General features: G+C 32.0%; 1 protein-coding gene across 1 annotated transcript in view; it reads left to right on the top strand.

Moving 5' to 3' along the window:
* obe (activating signal cointegrator 1 complex subunit obelus) overlaps nucleotides 1-16648 on the top strand; it is a 231708-nt gene extending 215060 nt beyond the window's left edge. Inside the window, exons 35-39 of the mRNA XM_085810960.1 lie at nucleotides 3834-3985; nucleotides 9717-9855; nucleotides 9941-10052; nucleotides 12277-12506; nucleotides 16401-16648. Coding sequence (XP_085667086.1) covers nucleotides 3834-3985; nucleotides 9717-9855; nucleotides 9941-10052; nucleotides 12277-12506; nucleotides 16401-16571 — 804 coding nt within the window. The 3' untranslated portion in view covers nucleotides 16572-16648. The remainder of the gene's footprint in view (nucleotides 1-3833; nucleotides 3986-9716; nucleotides 9856-9940; nucleotides 10053-12276; nucleotides 12507-16400) is intronic.
* Nucleotides 16649-16994: the final 346 nt, after the last annotated feature.

The raw sequence follows: 16994 nt of genomic DNA on the forward strand, positions 1-16994 counted from the left end.
AATTCGAAATGCATTTGAGCTATTAAATGCTGATTTTGAATTGGAGTTTAGTTTTCTTCAACAATAAAGAATTCAACTAGAGGTGAAATGTGTGTAAGTGAAATATAAAATTATGCCAAAATAGCAGGCTTAGATTAGCATATACATTAAATAAAACTTTACTGATTTCAAGGGTTGTCAGGTTTAAGATAACAGGACATAAATGAACAAATATAGATCCCCATTTTTCGGCAGCAAAAAGTTTTTTTGCAAAGAGTGGAGAAAGCAGTCTTTGTATATAGAAGTCTATGGGTGAAGAAAAACAAAAATAAGTGCTGCAACATCTATTAAGGAAAATAGTAATGAAACATAAAAGAAGTAAAATATTAGAATTTTGAAAACATTTTTAAGAACTGAATCGATATTAATGTTATTAATTAAAGAAGAAAATTTTTGCAAGTATGAAAACATATGATAAAGGATAAATATGTGTATACAGTGTGTCCATAGTTAAAGTTTCTTATTCAAAACTGCCTGCAGCTGTAACTGTTCATTAAAGGAATCAGAAAGACATTCAAAGAAAAAAATCTAATTACAAATATTATTACTAGAGGGCATTTTATTAATCAAGTAAGTAAAAAATAAATTGCATATTTGGATACTTTTTTATACAATTTTGATTACTGCAAAACATGCTCTGTATGATGGCCATAAATGTAAACTGCAAAATATCATATTCCTTTATCAAGCAAAGTGTTTGCTTGGACATGTGAAATATTGTGCAAATTCCTGCAAACCCAAAAATTACAGGGATTCAAGTCTTCTGGTCTGAAAGCTCTTATATTACGAAAGTGCTGTTGGGTGATCTGTTCTCCTGCAAAACATTTTTTGAGAACATCCTTAACACAACATACGAGGGCTATCCAGAAAGTAGATTACGTTTTGGAATAAAAAAATAAACAAAGTATAGGAAACAAATTTTATTATATACAGATGAAAGCCACACTCAAATACTACTTTTCTACATAGTCACCATACAAATTAAGGCATTTATCGTAGCGATGTACGAGCTTGGAAATTCCTTCGTCGAAAAATTCGGCCGCCTGCGCCTTCAACCACTTCGTTACCTCTTCTTGCAGCTGTGCGTCGTCATCAAAACGCTGCATAGCCAGCCACTTCTTCATTGCTGGGAATAGGTGGAAGTCGCTTGGTGCCAGGTCGGGACTGTACGGCGGATGAGGAAACAACTCCCACTTAAAAGATTCAAGAACTTTACGAGTGACATTTGCCGTGTGGGGCCGGGCGTTGTCGTGAATCAACAAGATCTTAGAGCTCAACATTCCTCTGCGCTTGTTTTGAATTGCTCTTCTGAGTTTTTGGAGAGTTTGGCAATACCTTTGAGAGTTTATTGTAGTGCCTCTTTCCAGGAAGTCCACCAAAATTACACCTTTTCTGTCCCAAAAAACAGTCGCCATCATCTTCCTTGCCGACATTGTTTGCATGCATTTCTTGGGTTTTGGGGGAGAACCTGTGTGCCCCCACTGCATTGATTGCAATTTCGTTTCACAGTTCACATGTTTCACCCATGTTTCGTCACCAGTAACGATGCGATCGAGTAAAGAGTCACCATCCTTATGGTAAGCGTCCAAAAAGTTCAACGCTGCAGCCATTCGCTGATTTTTGTGGTCCTCTGTCAAGATTTTTGGAATCCATCTTGCACAAAACTTGTGGTAACCAAGCTTTTCGCTGATGATTTCGTGCAACAAACTTCGCGAAATTTGTGGAAAACTCAAAGAAAGTTCCGTTATTGTGAAATTTCGATTTTCACGGACTTTAGCATCGACTTTTTCGAGAAGTTCGGCGTATGCTGGGTCTCCCACTTCGATCTTCGTCGTGAACATTGGTTCGGCCATTTTGAAATCTTATGACCCACTGACGCACTCCACCTTCAGTGATAATGTTGTCCCCATACACTTCACGAAGCTGCCGATAGATTTCTATCGGTTTACAGTTTTTTGCAGTCAGAAACCTTATTACTGAGCGCACCTCGCAGCTCGCGGGATTTTCAATTAACGCAGACATTTCAAACCGTCACAGTATCTGAACGGAGCACAGCACGAACCTCTCACTAGCACGGCTAGATGCAGACTGAGCTGCGCAACGCTCTGACCCCAAGATGGCCGCGCTAGCCCCGCCCCTAGCGGACACAGACGGAAACGTAATCTACTTCCTGGATGGCCCTCGTATAATGTGTGAAGGAGTTTCTTTTTGCTTAAAGACTGTGCATGCAGGGCACTGACCTGCTTGCAGAGCAGGAACAATTTCATTCGCTAATAGTAATTGCATATCACAGCCCTCTGACTGAGCATGTGACTGGATCTGTTAAGGTTAACTCCTTAAAGACGTATGATCTGGAAATAAATGATACAGTAAATCCACTCCATACAATCATGAGACAAGCATTTAGGATTGGCCTGGATTTTGTGAATCTCAGATATGGATGCTGTGAGTATTCACTGAAGTTTCCAAATGTAAAAGTCCATTGTCTGCCCAGAAGATATTCTTTGGCCATTCCAAACTCAATTCATGGGGATTAAGAAAACGAAATTGTGCACAAAATCACGAGGGAAAAGTTACCATTCAAGCAAAAATTTGTAGAGATAATATGTCTGCATGATCTTATGGATAATTGAACATGGCCTATATAATGCCTTTGTTGTACAATGAATACTAGTGCTGCCCTTAAAGTTTGAATCTATCCTCTTCCACTTGAACTGCAACTTCCTGTTCTACCTCCATAGCTGCCCAGCACTACAATGGTTAATAATACTGATTACCATGCCAGTGAGTGAATCCTGGAGAAGAAAGACATGGATGCTTTTAAGCATATGGTGTCTTTGTGGCAACTGTAAATGGATCTCAAAATACATGGTGACTCTAAAGTTCTGTCGAGATGGTGGTGGTAGGAGAAAAGAGATGGGACATCCTGTAACTGCCTTCCCCCCACTCAAGGGGGCTTTTCCTCAAAAGTGAGGAGGAACTGCACAGTTAATGTGGCAAGACTATACCTGTATGATGAGTTGCAAACTTCTGATGTCCCACTCACTTCAACCTATACTTACCTCTGCAGAAACAGGTTTTTCTTCCTGCTCCAGGATGAACAGCTTTTGATCCTATTGCTTCTGTCCTTTAACAGTCATTGGATCTATTTGAAGCTCCTTGAAAGTCTGAAGTGTTTGTAAACCAGATGGTGCATAACTGACATTTTGATGAAGGAAATTTTGCTAATAGAGCTCTAATTTATCAACTTTGGGTTATTGTAACTGTCAACCACAATGAAAGTAGGTTCTCTACAAATGTTCTTTAGGTTTTATCTTGCAGATTTTATCACAGCTGTTACATTTTATTGAAAAATTTGCATGTTTACTATTACATTAATATGTCATTTATTGACAGTGTTTAGAAATAACATGGATTTTTGCTTTGCTTTCATTTTTGCACCACATGCGAAATTTTGCACTTTTCTAATGCATTGTTGCAGCTGTGAATAAAGGGATTTTATTTACAGACACCATGTATAATAAAGCATTTAGTTTTGTGAGTGTGCAACATTAGATATTGTTTTGTTTAAGAAGAAAAAGCAAAATATATATTAATTTTCTTTTTATCTAAATTTTCTAATGGTGAACACTTCATTGAGGTTTTAATCTAAAATTTTCACACTGAAAAGTAATTATTACTATCATCATCATTATCATTTTGTTTTTTTATCAGGAGACCATTAATTGCCTTTAATTAATTTAAAGTTTTAAAATTCATGTAGTTTTCATAGTATATCTGAATATTTTTTTCAGGCCATGATTGATGTTTCAGCTGATAAAGGTTGGCTTATTCCAACATTATTGTCTATGACTTTGCTTCAAATGGTTTTGCAAGGCCGGTGGCATGATGATAATGCTTTACTTACACTACCATTCCTGGAAAGCTATCACTTAAATCTCATGAGGTATTTTCTATTTTAATGCATTGATTGAAGTGTAATGTTAATGTGACTAGTTTAACCTCTATGTAGTTTTTAAAAACTGCAACCAGCAATTGTGCTTGTGATTTCAGGAACAGTATTTAATTAAATATTCATTTTATATTACCATATAAATTAGATTATTGGAACTGGCAAAATTTTTAATTTTAGAAACATTTGTAACTTTTAGAAACATTTGTCTTTCCATTTTTATCATTATTATATTATATATATATATATATATATATGTAAAATATAAAAAAATACGATGGCTTTGCTCTTTGCGAACCAGCAACCTTTAATTAATTTTCTGCAATTCAGGATCGTCCCCTAACCCAGTACCTTCTAGAACATTCGCACCTATTACATAACCTCCTCATATAAATGCTGCGTCATAAGTTTTTCTACATTTTTCTAGAAGCTACTCTATTACATAACCTCCTCATATAAATGCTGCGTCATAAGTTCTCCTAGACAGATGCCTTCTCGCCTTCGTCATGCTAACGCTTCCGCTATGCTCCTCTTTCTTTGTTAGAATGTTACGATGTATTAAAGTTTAAAGTCAGTCGTATCTAATAGTTCAATTACTCTCTTTCTTTTTTCTATTTAAAAAAAAAAAAAAAAAAATTGATATTTATAAATAATACTTTACAGGATCAAAATTTTATTATTTATTTATATTTTTTTAATTTGCTTGTGCTTTAACTCTTTTTCTTTAAAAAGGCTTCTCTGTCGCTACGCCTTTTCCTTTTTGAAGGGGGGAATATGTAAGATAAAAATATATGAATCAAAATTATAGATTAAACTATAAACATTAATTCTTCCTCTCTATTCTAAAATCGTAATAACTTCTTTGCATTGCATCATTTCTAGATCACTCTATGATCGGCGCAGCTCTGATGACGTAATCATTGGGAACTGAAACTGTCCTTGTAAACCAAAACTTTTCTCTTTGTGTGCTTCCATCTTTCATAACTACGCACTTCAGCTTTTGCTCTCTACTCTGCTAAGATGTAATTTCGCTGGCTTGCTTTCTATCTCAACAATATCAAAAATGAAAATCTTCTGTGGAAAGGCACGACTAGAGTGCCAAGTGATTGTGGCTACAAATATCAACTGGAAATAAAAATGGAATTAAAACTGCCTCGACTGCCAATCTTTAAATACTTCGCAATCAAAATTCTTCTTCAATATGGGTCTAATCACGCATCTACAGTGTTCCGTCATTTCCTTTGCTTTTATTATGACATATATATATATATATATATATGTCATAATATGTGATATATATATATATATATATTAATTATGCTATCAAGGCATTTTTTATTCTTGAAACCTGTTAAAATTCTAGTTATCAATGATGGTCTCATTCAGCTTTCTGTGAGAGCTTTATTTTGTGAATAGACACTAGGTTGGTCATATGTGTTTGTTTATATAAGAGCCATTTCATATAGTATCTTTTATTACCATATGTTGTTCATACTCAGAAAAAGAACAAAATAGTTCTTCTAATCATGCGATTATTACCACACTGCTGTTGTATAAATTCAAAAGCTTTTACTGGTGCAGCCTTACTTCAGTTAATGTGAAATCTTCTTTGAAAATTGTTATATTTTGCCTCATCTGTATGCTTTTCTGTATATCTATAACTTTTAGATTTGACTTACATTAATAGGATTGACACCAGCATACAAATGATGCTAGTCACTAGTATATGATTAGCAACATTAAAATATATATATATATTGATGTAATATTAAATAGGAATATTAATACACATTTCTCATCTGTCATAGGCATATGATCAATACATGGGCCAATACGAGTATATTATCAGTACATCCTAGGTTTTAAGATTTATATCTAAAAAATTTCAATTGATTTTTTTATATTTTGAATTCTAGAAATATATTTATAGTCATCTTTATGCAGTTCATTGCTCAAATTAAACATAATTTATCTTGAAGTTTCTTTCTTTTCTTCTGGGACAGCATGTGTAAGCAAAATTTGAAAATGGGCCAAGTACATTGGCATATCATAGTCAAGCTGATGAAGTTGATAACACAGAAAGAATGTGAGTAAATTATTATTTTTTGCAGAGGATCAAGACTGGCATAAAATTGGCATTAACACAGGACCAAAGAAAGCCAAGTTTTAAACTATGGTGTCAATCCTCTTCTGCATTCCTATAGATTCAGGCTGTGTACTGAAAGGCAAACATTTAGTCACCTACTTTATTTTTGGTATTTAAATTGGTATGAAATGAATTTCACAGTATAGTTATCTGAAATGATTTATGTAGAAATTTATATGTGTTTTATCATTTTGGCTTATTTGTAAATAAATTTTTCCCCACATAAAATTAGCTATACTAATTTAATCATTTAAATTTTAGGGGGCTGAAGTATATTTTATGGGTGTGACTGTATATTTATTATTCTTGCATTTAACTCTGAACTTTTTAATTCATATAACTGCAAATTTGTGAAATGCATAAAAAAGTCAAAACTACTAATTTCATAAAAATAGTTTTGGAAACTTTTTTCCTCGAAACACAATTCTTTAACATTTATTTGTAAACACTAACAATCTCAAAGCATTTTTTCAGGTGATTCGGTCCTTTATTTTTAATACTGTCAAAAATCATTTTACCTGAGTTATTGTACTGTCTGCCCTGTTCTGATAACATTATTATCGTAATTCTTATAAAGATTTTGACATGCGTGAATTGCAGTTTTCAGAAATAGCCTGAAGTTCATCTGATCCTAAATCAGAAGAGTAGGCTGGAGTTTGAACCATAGTGGTAGTCTAGCAGATAGCCTGATCATAAAAATTTTAAAGCCGTAATAATCAAACTCTATCTCAGGAGGAGCCGCACCTTAGGATTCAGGAAAGCTGAAGGGCAGCAGTTAAATGTTTATATAATTTTAAAAGCAGTTAAACACTTCTGGAACAGAAGAAAAGAAACCAAATATCCAAAGAAAGTTTGTGCTGCTGAAGTGAAAAATGAAATTCAGATAGAGATACCCTATTGGGATCAGGATTAACATATCTGTTAAACGGTGCACAGTTGTGAGGCATGTTGGTCATGTCAAAAGCAGTTCTAAAGTGAACATATCAGTATCAAAAGATGATTTATAGCAGTGCTTACTTTAGGAGTTCAAAGTGGTCAACAGTACTGCAGAATTTGTCGGAAAATATGCTATACATCTGTAGAGCCATCAGCAAGTGAGCACAAAGCATGAAAGTGATTCAGTCACTTTGTATCAAGAGATGAGAGCCTCCAGGATAAGCCTCACATTGAGCGTCCATCCACTATCAATGAAGCTCTGCTGAATCGAGTATAATCCACATCAAATGTGCAGGGAACTTGCATAAGAGTTTGGAGTATTAGATGAAGCCATTCGATTGCATCTGCACAACTGTGGAAAGACATGAAAGCTCAGTAAGTGTTTCTCACCCTTAAGGTGGTATAGGAGAATTTCCCACACTGGTGAGTCAGTAAATTTAGTTTTCACACTTGTAGTGCTTCAGTATTCTGGGACTTCAAGTTTTTAGGTTAAGTTAGTAAGTTGTTAATTTAACATATTAGAATATACCTTAAAAAATATCAGTCTAAAGTTTAATGTTTAAACACTACTAATGTCGCTGCATTGAGTTACAAAATGTAAACAATAGAAATTCCTTGGATTTCAGATAGAAAATAAATATAAATTAGAATTTTTTCCTTTGTGTTATTATTATTTATGTATATTTTGATAAATAGTCAGTAAGCAATTTGAGTTTGAGACCACTGCCATTGTTTACAAAAGAGAAACCAATTTATCAAGAACTAAGCTGGTTTACATAAAATCAAGACAAAGATCTTATAACTGTGTTGTCATATCATTCTTATCCATTATTGGTGCTAAATCTTATTGTTTGGCTGCAGGGGCTCTTATTTGCTTACTTTTTTAGGGAATGACTTTCTAAAATTCTGAAAATTCTGATTAGTTGAATACTACCAGAAATTAGTTGAATCTCAGTAAAAAGTCAAGCCTTTTTACTGAGATTCTGTTATAAGTACAAAAATATAAATAAATAATACTTGTTGCTTTTCCTCTGTATTCGGAAAAATGAATTCTTGTGACATACAAAGTTTAAAACCAACTGCTCTTTTTCAGAGAAAAAAATTAGACCCCTTTTTTTTTAATTTTTATTATAATTTTCATTTGATTTTATAAGTAATAAACCTGAAAATAAAAGAATACTTTATGGTTTTTGTAATAATATAAAAATCTTTTCTTCCAAGTACAGAATAACAGTAATTTAAAAAACAGAATTAGAGATTTTTATTCACTGTTAAGTCTAAAACAAGTGAAATGAAGCATCTGCAAAAAACCTGCAGTGCAATGTACAAAAAATTTAAAGTAACTTATCAACTTAGTATAGAGGACGCACAACATACAGGGATAAAAACTAACCCTAAATCATTTATTTCATTAAATGCAAATTGAATCATCAGATGCATTTTATTTATTTATTTATTTATTTTTCAGTCAAAATACAATAAGTTACATTGATGTAATTTAGTAAGATTTCATGTACATCACTAATGCTCATGTAGTCACCATTTCTGCTGTTAGCCCTTTACTTGCCCTAAAAGTGAATGTATAGGGTGGCCCACAAAGAAGGCCCACTTCCAGCAATAATATGCCAAGATGGGCACTCTGATGGAATGTGCACAGAAGAGTGAACGAGAAGACAAAATAAAACTGGAAGATTTCTTTGTTTGTCAATAGATAGCAAAAAGCTACAACTTTCTCCAAAGAGGGTGGCTTCAGTATTGGAAATGTATTACTCTTTATTGGCCACCTTGTCATATTGTCAAGGCAGTAAACCACAAATGCAGCGCAAAGTGTGAAATAGTTAAAAAATTACAGTGCATGTAGCATAATTTTTTTAAAAAACTATTCTTAAAGAAGTGTATTGTAAAGTGATTTCTATTTCAAACTGGAGTGATTTTTTTTTTTAAAGGCTTTTATGTTGTATTTAAGAAGCCAAAAAGCTACATCTGGCTATCAAGCTGTAGAGACATTAGGAATTTTTTTTTTTTTTTTTTTGAAGCAAGAGAGATTGAAAAATTAACAACGCATTTGCCTGGAATCAAACCACGGACCTCTGGAATACAGGCGCAGCGTGCAGAACCACTACACCATGAAGGCATGCTAGGAAGGTGGGAGAAATACCTTATATACTCCCCCTTTTAAAGGGCGACTGGGGTTTTCAGGGGACTCAATTGCCAAATCCTGGGTGAGGAGAATCATCATCCAACACCCTTTTAGTTCGGGCACCACTGTAGGGACAGTAGGATTTTTTTGGAAGCAAGAGAGATTGAAAAATTAACAACGGCTTTGCCGGGAATCAAACCACGGACCTCTGGAATACTGGCCCAGCATGCAGAACCACTACACCACAAAGGCACGCTAGGAAGACGGGAGAAATACCTTATATAGTCAGATGTTGGTCATGTCTGTTATGCACTGTGGATCCCTTTTAAAGAAATGTATCAAATTTGGTAGCAGTTATATAGTATTGAAAAATTTTGAATAACTAAGTTTACAAAAAATAAGTGAAGGAGTATTTATATTACTTCTATGAAGTTATGTGGACTTTTGTGCCTTCCCAAGAATAAATTGTTATTAGAAATTCTTTTATTTCCTTACTATTGCAGATTTAATGTTGATTCCTTCCATGATACAATGCAAGAAATCATCGACTGCCTACCGCAGCTGATTCACATAGTAACAGACAGATATGAAGTGTTAGCTGCAGCTCTTCGTGAAGAATTAGAAGAAGGCAAAATAAATGAAGTACTGATTTATGATTTTCTGAAGTTGCAGAATGTCCTATTTGGTTTTTGAATTTTTTTCAAATGACTTAATTATTATTTTATAGATTTATGAGACTTTAACATCTTTGCCAATTCTGAGTGTGACAGCAGGAATTAAAGGTCTATGGGATAATTCAAGACAAGAAGAAATGAAAATGCTGAATATAAAAAGGACGTGTAAGTTCAGTCTCCCTTGTTATACTAAGTGTCCCAAATAATAATTTACTCAGTTTAAATTTCAGTACACTTCTTTGATTAGTGTTTCCGTAACATGGATGTGCTTGTAACATACTGTGGGCATAGTGCAAGTACAAGAAACAGAATGCCCTGAATAGTATCAATGCAAATCAAATTTGCATGCTTTAAAATCCACTATGAATATACTTTTACTTGGAACAACTTGTATACATTGTAAATTGTGTAAATATTTATGATCATTTTTGTATAGTATGGTTTTTATGTATTTTTCCATTGTTATAAATTTCTTTTTATATACGTATTTAATTCTTTATGTTCATGAACGAGCTCAGCTTGCACTCCAGTTACATACTGCATGGGGGGGTCAAATAAGAAAGCTCACATTACAAATTTACGACTGAGAAATATCGCACGTATTTGGGAAGAAAGAATTTCATGATTTCACAACAGTTGAAGGGTTAATTACTGCATTGAATATAGCAATTTTATATTTTGCATAATTAAATTATGAATTGTGTGTGTTTCGTGGGTTTTTTTTTTTTTTTTTTTCATGTAGTATGTTGTAGATCTTTTCACTCTTAAGTTAATTAGCATTTGAATTGTAAGAAATTCATATTATAAAATTGAAAGTATGAGCAAAAATCCTCCTATTAGATCTTGGCTGCAATTTTTATAACCAAGTTAGCAACATTTGGTTTGCCTTGTGATATTTGCAGTAGTCACAAATCCTGGCCTTTGTGATATTTTGTAAGTTTTCAGGAAATACGTTTTTAAAGCCTTAGGAGTGATTTTTCATGAAGTTTTTATGCTCCTTCTTGAGCAGTTGTATAAATAAATGACTATGAGGTATTTGGTTTGTTTTATACTGTTGAACTTCCTCTTCAGTAACTACTGCTTTAGACTTTGCTAAGTGATCAAGTTTGCATCTGTAGTACTTCATGTGTGTTAAGGAAAATTTCTCCTTACATCTGTTTTTTTTACATCTGTCTTTGAATTATTTATAGCTGTTTATCTTGCCTACAACAGTTGTTTTTTCTCAAGTGTCAAATTTTTCTATTTTGTCTGGCATGGTTATTTAAGAAGATTTGTATAAACCTGCTGCGTGCAACAGGATAGGAAAAGGAGCAAAATCTTCATCTGATGTACACTAAATGATTAAATTTGATGGATTGGTGATACAGATGTTAAATGATGAAATTTCCACAGATCATCTTTACTGAAGCCAAATTTCAGATTTTTGATTAGTAGATTGAAATATTACAGACATAGTTTTATTCACATATTCAAAGAATTTTACAAGCCATGACAAGCAAAGCAGCAAATTATACTTCAGAGAGAAGCTTGACTAGAATGCATAGATTACAATATTGAAATTAGTCTACAACAATGTTATGGTTCTGTTTAGTTTATATCGTTTAATAAGTTTGGTTTGAAAATTTAATATTAGTATTGATATTAAATTTGCAAACCAAAAGGTGAATTTAAAGAAAGTGAAGAAATATGAATTTAATAGAAAACTGCAATTGAAATTACATTCTTTTGAAATTACAATACTTCAGAGAGAAGCTTGACTAGAATGCATAGATTACAATATTGAAATTAGTCTACAACAAAGTTATGGTTCTGTTTAGTTTATATTGTTTAATAAGTTTGGTTTGAAAATTTAATATTAGTATTGATATTAAATTTGCAAACCAAAAGGTGAATTTGAAGAAAGTGAAGAAATATGAATTTAATAGAAAACTGCAATTGAAATTACATGTTGACCCCATGGTAAAGTACTTATGTCCTCATCTGCTGTCAACAATGATTAGAAGAATTTTGGCATTATCTGTCTGTTTACTTTGAGCTATTTTAGGAGTTTTTCTTCATGTATAAAAACTCTTATTTCAAATTGTTATTTTCATTTCAACGTGCCATTTTTTAAGGTCTTGACAAACCCATAATATATATGATTGAAACATAGTGCCTAATAGATGTTCTACATATTTGCAAATGGGAGATTTTACTTATTATGTGATGTATGCATTGCATATTAATTCTGAAATATTTTAGATTATCATACATTTTTAGCTGAATTTTATATTATTTAATTTATTCCAGAAGTAAATTTGATAGTGTATTTCTCATGCATTCCTCATTTCAAGAGCAGCTACTTGACTAATTTATTTTCATTCTTCTCCCTCCACTTTTTTTTAAATAGCTGGACCTCGGCCAGATTCTTACTGGTTGAAAGTAAATGCAGATCAAGAATATGTTTTAAGTGTTAATCTGAGACGTATCAGTAAATGCAGGCATGAAACAAAAGCAATTGCTCCAAAATTTCCCAAACAGAAAGATGAAGGTTGGTTTCTAGTATTAGGAAGTGTTGAAAAACAGGAACTTATTGCCATGAAGAGGATACCATATGTAGCTCGTAAAGCAACACACCAGGTTTGTAAAAACTTCTTTTTTTTTTTGTTTTGTTTGTTTGTTTAGTTGTTGGGTATTTAATTGTTTCTTAATGTTTTTATACTTAACTGTTTCTAATAAGAAGCATTTTATCTGTCAGTTTTTAGCACCCATATAAAATTTATCTTTTTTGTCAAGTATGGAATGTTGGGAAAAGTGGCTGTAGTATTTATATCCTTAAATATTGACTCACGACATATACTTTCAATTACATATTTTCTCAAAATAGGGTGAAGAATTTATGAAAAAATTTCCAATATTAGGGTTTGGTAAACACAAATGAGACTTTTTATATAGTCCCCGTGAAGCAAATGAATGCCCATGAATTAGTAAAATATTCATAATGTTTTAATAATTTAAATAAAAGATAATTTGACATATTTATTTACAAAATTTGCAAAAATATATTCAGTTAATAGTGTTAAGAATCTCTCAAGAACTTTCACAATGAATACTGTTTCACGCAGTGCAGATCTGTTAATCATCAAAATGAACAACTTTTGTTTCATAATTGCTATTTAAATCTATCTAAAAAAAAAAAAATTGTTCCGTAATAGGCATTGAAAAGTGCAGTGGGAAAGCAAATACAACTTCATTTATTGTGAGTCACACTGATATCTTAATAAACAGGCCTTGAAGCTGGCTGTTTGCTTGATTGGTAAGACATGAGTGTACAAACCAAGAAGACCTAAATTTTATAGCTATGAATTACAGGGCAACGATTTATCCCTGACTTTCATTATCCTGGCAAACTTGACTGCCAAACAAACAACTTTGCATCATCAACTATTATCCTTATTACAAGATGGTGCCTCAAAACTATGACACTAATGAGCAAACTGAGCTGGTCTTGCAGGAAAATGATCTAGGTCAGAAAATTTGTTCTCAGATATCTCCATAAATTTTCCATAAGCATTTTATTAAATGGAATTTTTAGCTTTACAGAGAGAGAGAGCCACATTAAAGATTAGTTTTTTTTATATATAAAACTTTTCCACTGTTTGTGCTGAAACTGTTTTCATAAAATTCTCTTATTTTGAGAACATATTGAATTAAAAAACAGACATGATTAAAATGAAGTTTATTTGGAAATAAAATATTCTGGGTTGACATGCTAAAACCACATTTAGGAGATAATAGGAGGTGGAGATTTCGCAGATGATTCATCAGCTGGAGCTGGATGAATGGCTTAATTAAGTTCCTCCTCTTTTATTGCTTTTATCAAGGTTGCTGTACTTCTCAGAATTTACGTCTAGCTGTATCATAGCTGGACGTAAATTCTAACTGGTCGGAAAACTTGACCTTCATTTCATAGATTGAAAGGAAGGTCTCTGTTGTAACACAGTCTAGTGGTGACTTTTAGTTCTCTGATTTTAAGGCTTTTTTTATGCCAGTATCCTCATTGCAGATTTAAGTAAGTAAACACACCTGAAGTGTCTATTGTGGTAACATCCAATCTGTCTATTCTTAACCATTCCCAGATGGATGGGGCTGGAGTATAGCAAATTTATAGCTGAATCGTTTGAAAACAGAACTGATGTACAGAATGATCGAATTTATAGCTGTTTAATTCTTACAATCAAAGCAAATTCACTTTTATACAAATAACTACTGAAGCTGATTTATTGATTTTCTTAATAAGTTTTTCAACAAAATCAAAGAATATTTATTGTTTATTGCAATTTATTAGATGTATTTATATTCATTACTTTATCTCCTTATCTAAAGAACTGACAATATGCTTCAGACTACTCTCAACCATAAACCAACTGGTAATCCAGAAATTATCCCATATGGTTCATCCTCATAAAACAGCTGCATTTATTTTTACTTAATGAGCTAAATAATTTTGTTCTACATTCGAAATTTACAAAAGCAAATAAAAATACATCCTATAAATTGCAAAAAAACAGTAAATACCCACCCAGTTTTGTTGAAAAACTGATCAATAAAATCAGTAGACTTCAGTAATAATGCAGAATCTTCTGTAGTTATGTATGAAAAAAATCAAATAGAAGTAAATTCTTTAGAACATTTCCCTATTATACCATGCATCAGTTCTGTTTTCAAAAGACTTGGCAATAAACTTGCCATAATCCCAGATGCATCCATTTGGAAATTTTAAGAACAGACAAACCAAACATCATCACAACAAATACTTTAAGGTATGTATACTGCCCTGATCTGCAACGAAATACACAGAAACTGAATATGTGAATTGCACATCTACAAAATTATCAGTAAGAATTGTCGAGCATAAAGAAGGGTATTTGTAAATGCTATAGCAACTAGTACATCAAAGAAAATAGAACATTTTTGGTTGATTACACCTTGGAGCATCCAGATTCAATAACTGAATAGGACAAAGGCAAAATCATAAACAAACCCTAATATAAGAGCTGTCTTACAATTGGAGAAGCTTTAGAAATTGTCACTAGACCGTGTTGCAACAAAGACCTTCCTTTCAACCTACTGTATATCTGAGCATTAGTTCTGAGAAGTACAGCCACCCTGCATAAATCAATTAAAAAAAAAAAAAAAGAACTTGATGAAGCCATTCATTAAAGCTCCAGTTGAAGAGACAAATGGGTTATCTGTGAAAGTTCTTATTTTACTTATGTTTTAAAGCTTGGTTTTAGAGTCAGCATAAAATATTTTATATTGTTTTTAATTTTGTTTTGAGAAACTCTATAATTGCAGATTATTAAGGAACTAAAGTCTGTAGACATTTTCTTCAAATATCTTGTGTACCATATATCATCAGATCTGAAACAGTGACCAATGAAATTTTTAATTTCGACTCTAAAGACTACTTTTATTACTGCATTTCTTTCATTTTTTGTTAGATGTATTTTATTTTCCTTTTAAAAGACCTTCATTGTTATAACATTTTTTAAAATTTTATTCACTGCACTTGAAACAGTTTTTTTCTCTGAAGTAAAAGCCATCATAGACTATTAATATCTTTTATATTGGAAATTATATTTTTTTATAATTTTACAGCTATTAATTGCCAGTTTCTGTATTTGGAGACTGACATATTTTTGTATTAAATAAAGACTGTGTATCTTTATATTATAAATTCTTCAGCTTGTACAATTTAAAAGGAAGTATTTTCTGAAGTCCTGTTTGTCAAGCATTTAGATAACCCTTAGTTATAAAAAATGAGGCTTTTATAATTAATAGGTATGTCTGCTTTATGTGCCAATAATTTTTTGTGTTCATTTGGATATGTTTGACACTCATTTTGTATCTGTAGCGGGTTTCAGTGTGAAATTCCGTTGTTTAGCTATTTGTCATATTTCTGTGTGTAGAAAAGCATATAAAACATATAAATGTCTAGATAGTACAATGATACTGATGTCTAGGTATTTTAACAAGAGAAAATACCTTCAAATATCTCAAGATTCCCCCCCCCCATATTTCTAAAATGGAAGGGGAAAGCCAATTGAGTCACAAATTTTAAATCTTAAGGAAGAAATGTAATGTGAAATTGAATATTTTTAAATAAAAGAATAAACTGTTAAAATACTCAAATTGGATATCTCAGCATTTATTGAATCTTTCTGTCCACATACACATGACATGATTAAATTATGGTATTATTTGTGGAAGGTTTTTAACAAACTTATGTTCTGATGGTTTTATTTTATTTATATCGGTGCTTGATTTTAATTTCTGTTAATTTTTAAAAAAAAGTTAGTGGAACTACCTGTATTACCAGCAAATTTAGCCTTTGCTAGTGAATTTAATATTTTTATTAACAAGTATCACATTCAAGATTTCCAAAATGAATTTATTCACTTTTCCAAAGCTGTTACATATGTTTGGAATATTTACTTATAATCCCATTAATTTTAAATTTTGTCCTTCTAGCTCCTGTTTTACACTCCAGCAGAAACTGGAAATGTTGAATACAAGTTGTATTTAATAAGTGACTGTTACCTTGGACTGGACCAGCAGTATAATGTGTGTTTAAATGTTACAGAACGCAGAATTCAGAATGAAGAACTAAGTTCAGATTCTGATAGTGATAGTGATGACTGAATGAAAAATTAAAATTGTAAATTTATATTATGAAAATGTATATAATACATTAAATTAAAACTATTTTTGACTACAAATGTGTCTTTTAAATAACTCATTGTTGATATTTCTATCAATTTAAAACATAATTTTAAATGTGTTTTTCATTTGATAACTTGGCTTCATGTTTTTATCAGAATGAATATTGTCGGCAAACAACTATAGCATAAAGTACGACAATGCAAACATTATAATGAATCACCACAAATAGAGAATTTAATCATGTTCTCTATGGTTTTGGATAATGTATGCAGTAGTTACTTGGATGCTTTAAATAATTAAAATTAGGCAGTAATAATTTTTATTTCTCATATAATCTGTTAACAGGTAATGAAGATTTAGGGAAAAAATTTTATACTTGAATGGTGGTAATAGAAAATACAT

This window comes from Stegodyphus dumicola, chromosome 2 (genome assembly GCF_044657685.1).
Source record: "Stegodyphus dumicola isolate Sdum_Otavi_A_Nest chromosome 2, ASM4465768v1".
Classification (NCBI taxonomy): domain Eukaryota; kingdom Metazoa; phylum Arthropoda; class Arachnida; order Araneae; family Eresidae; genus Stegodyphus; species Stegodyphus dumicola.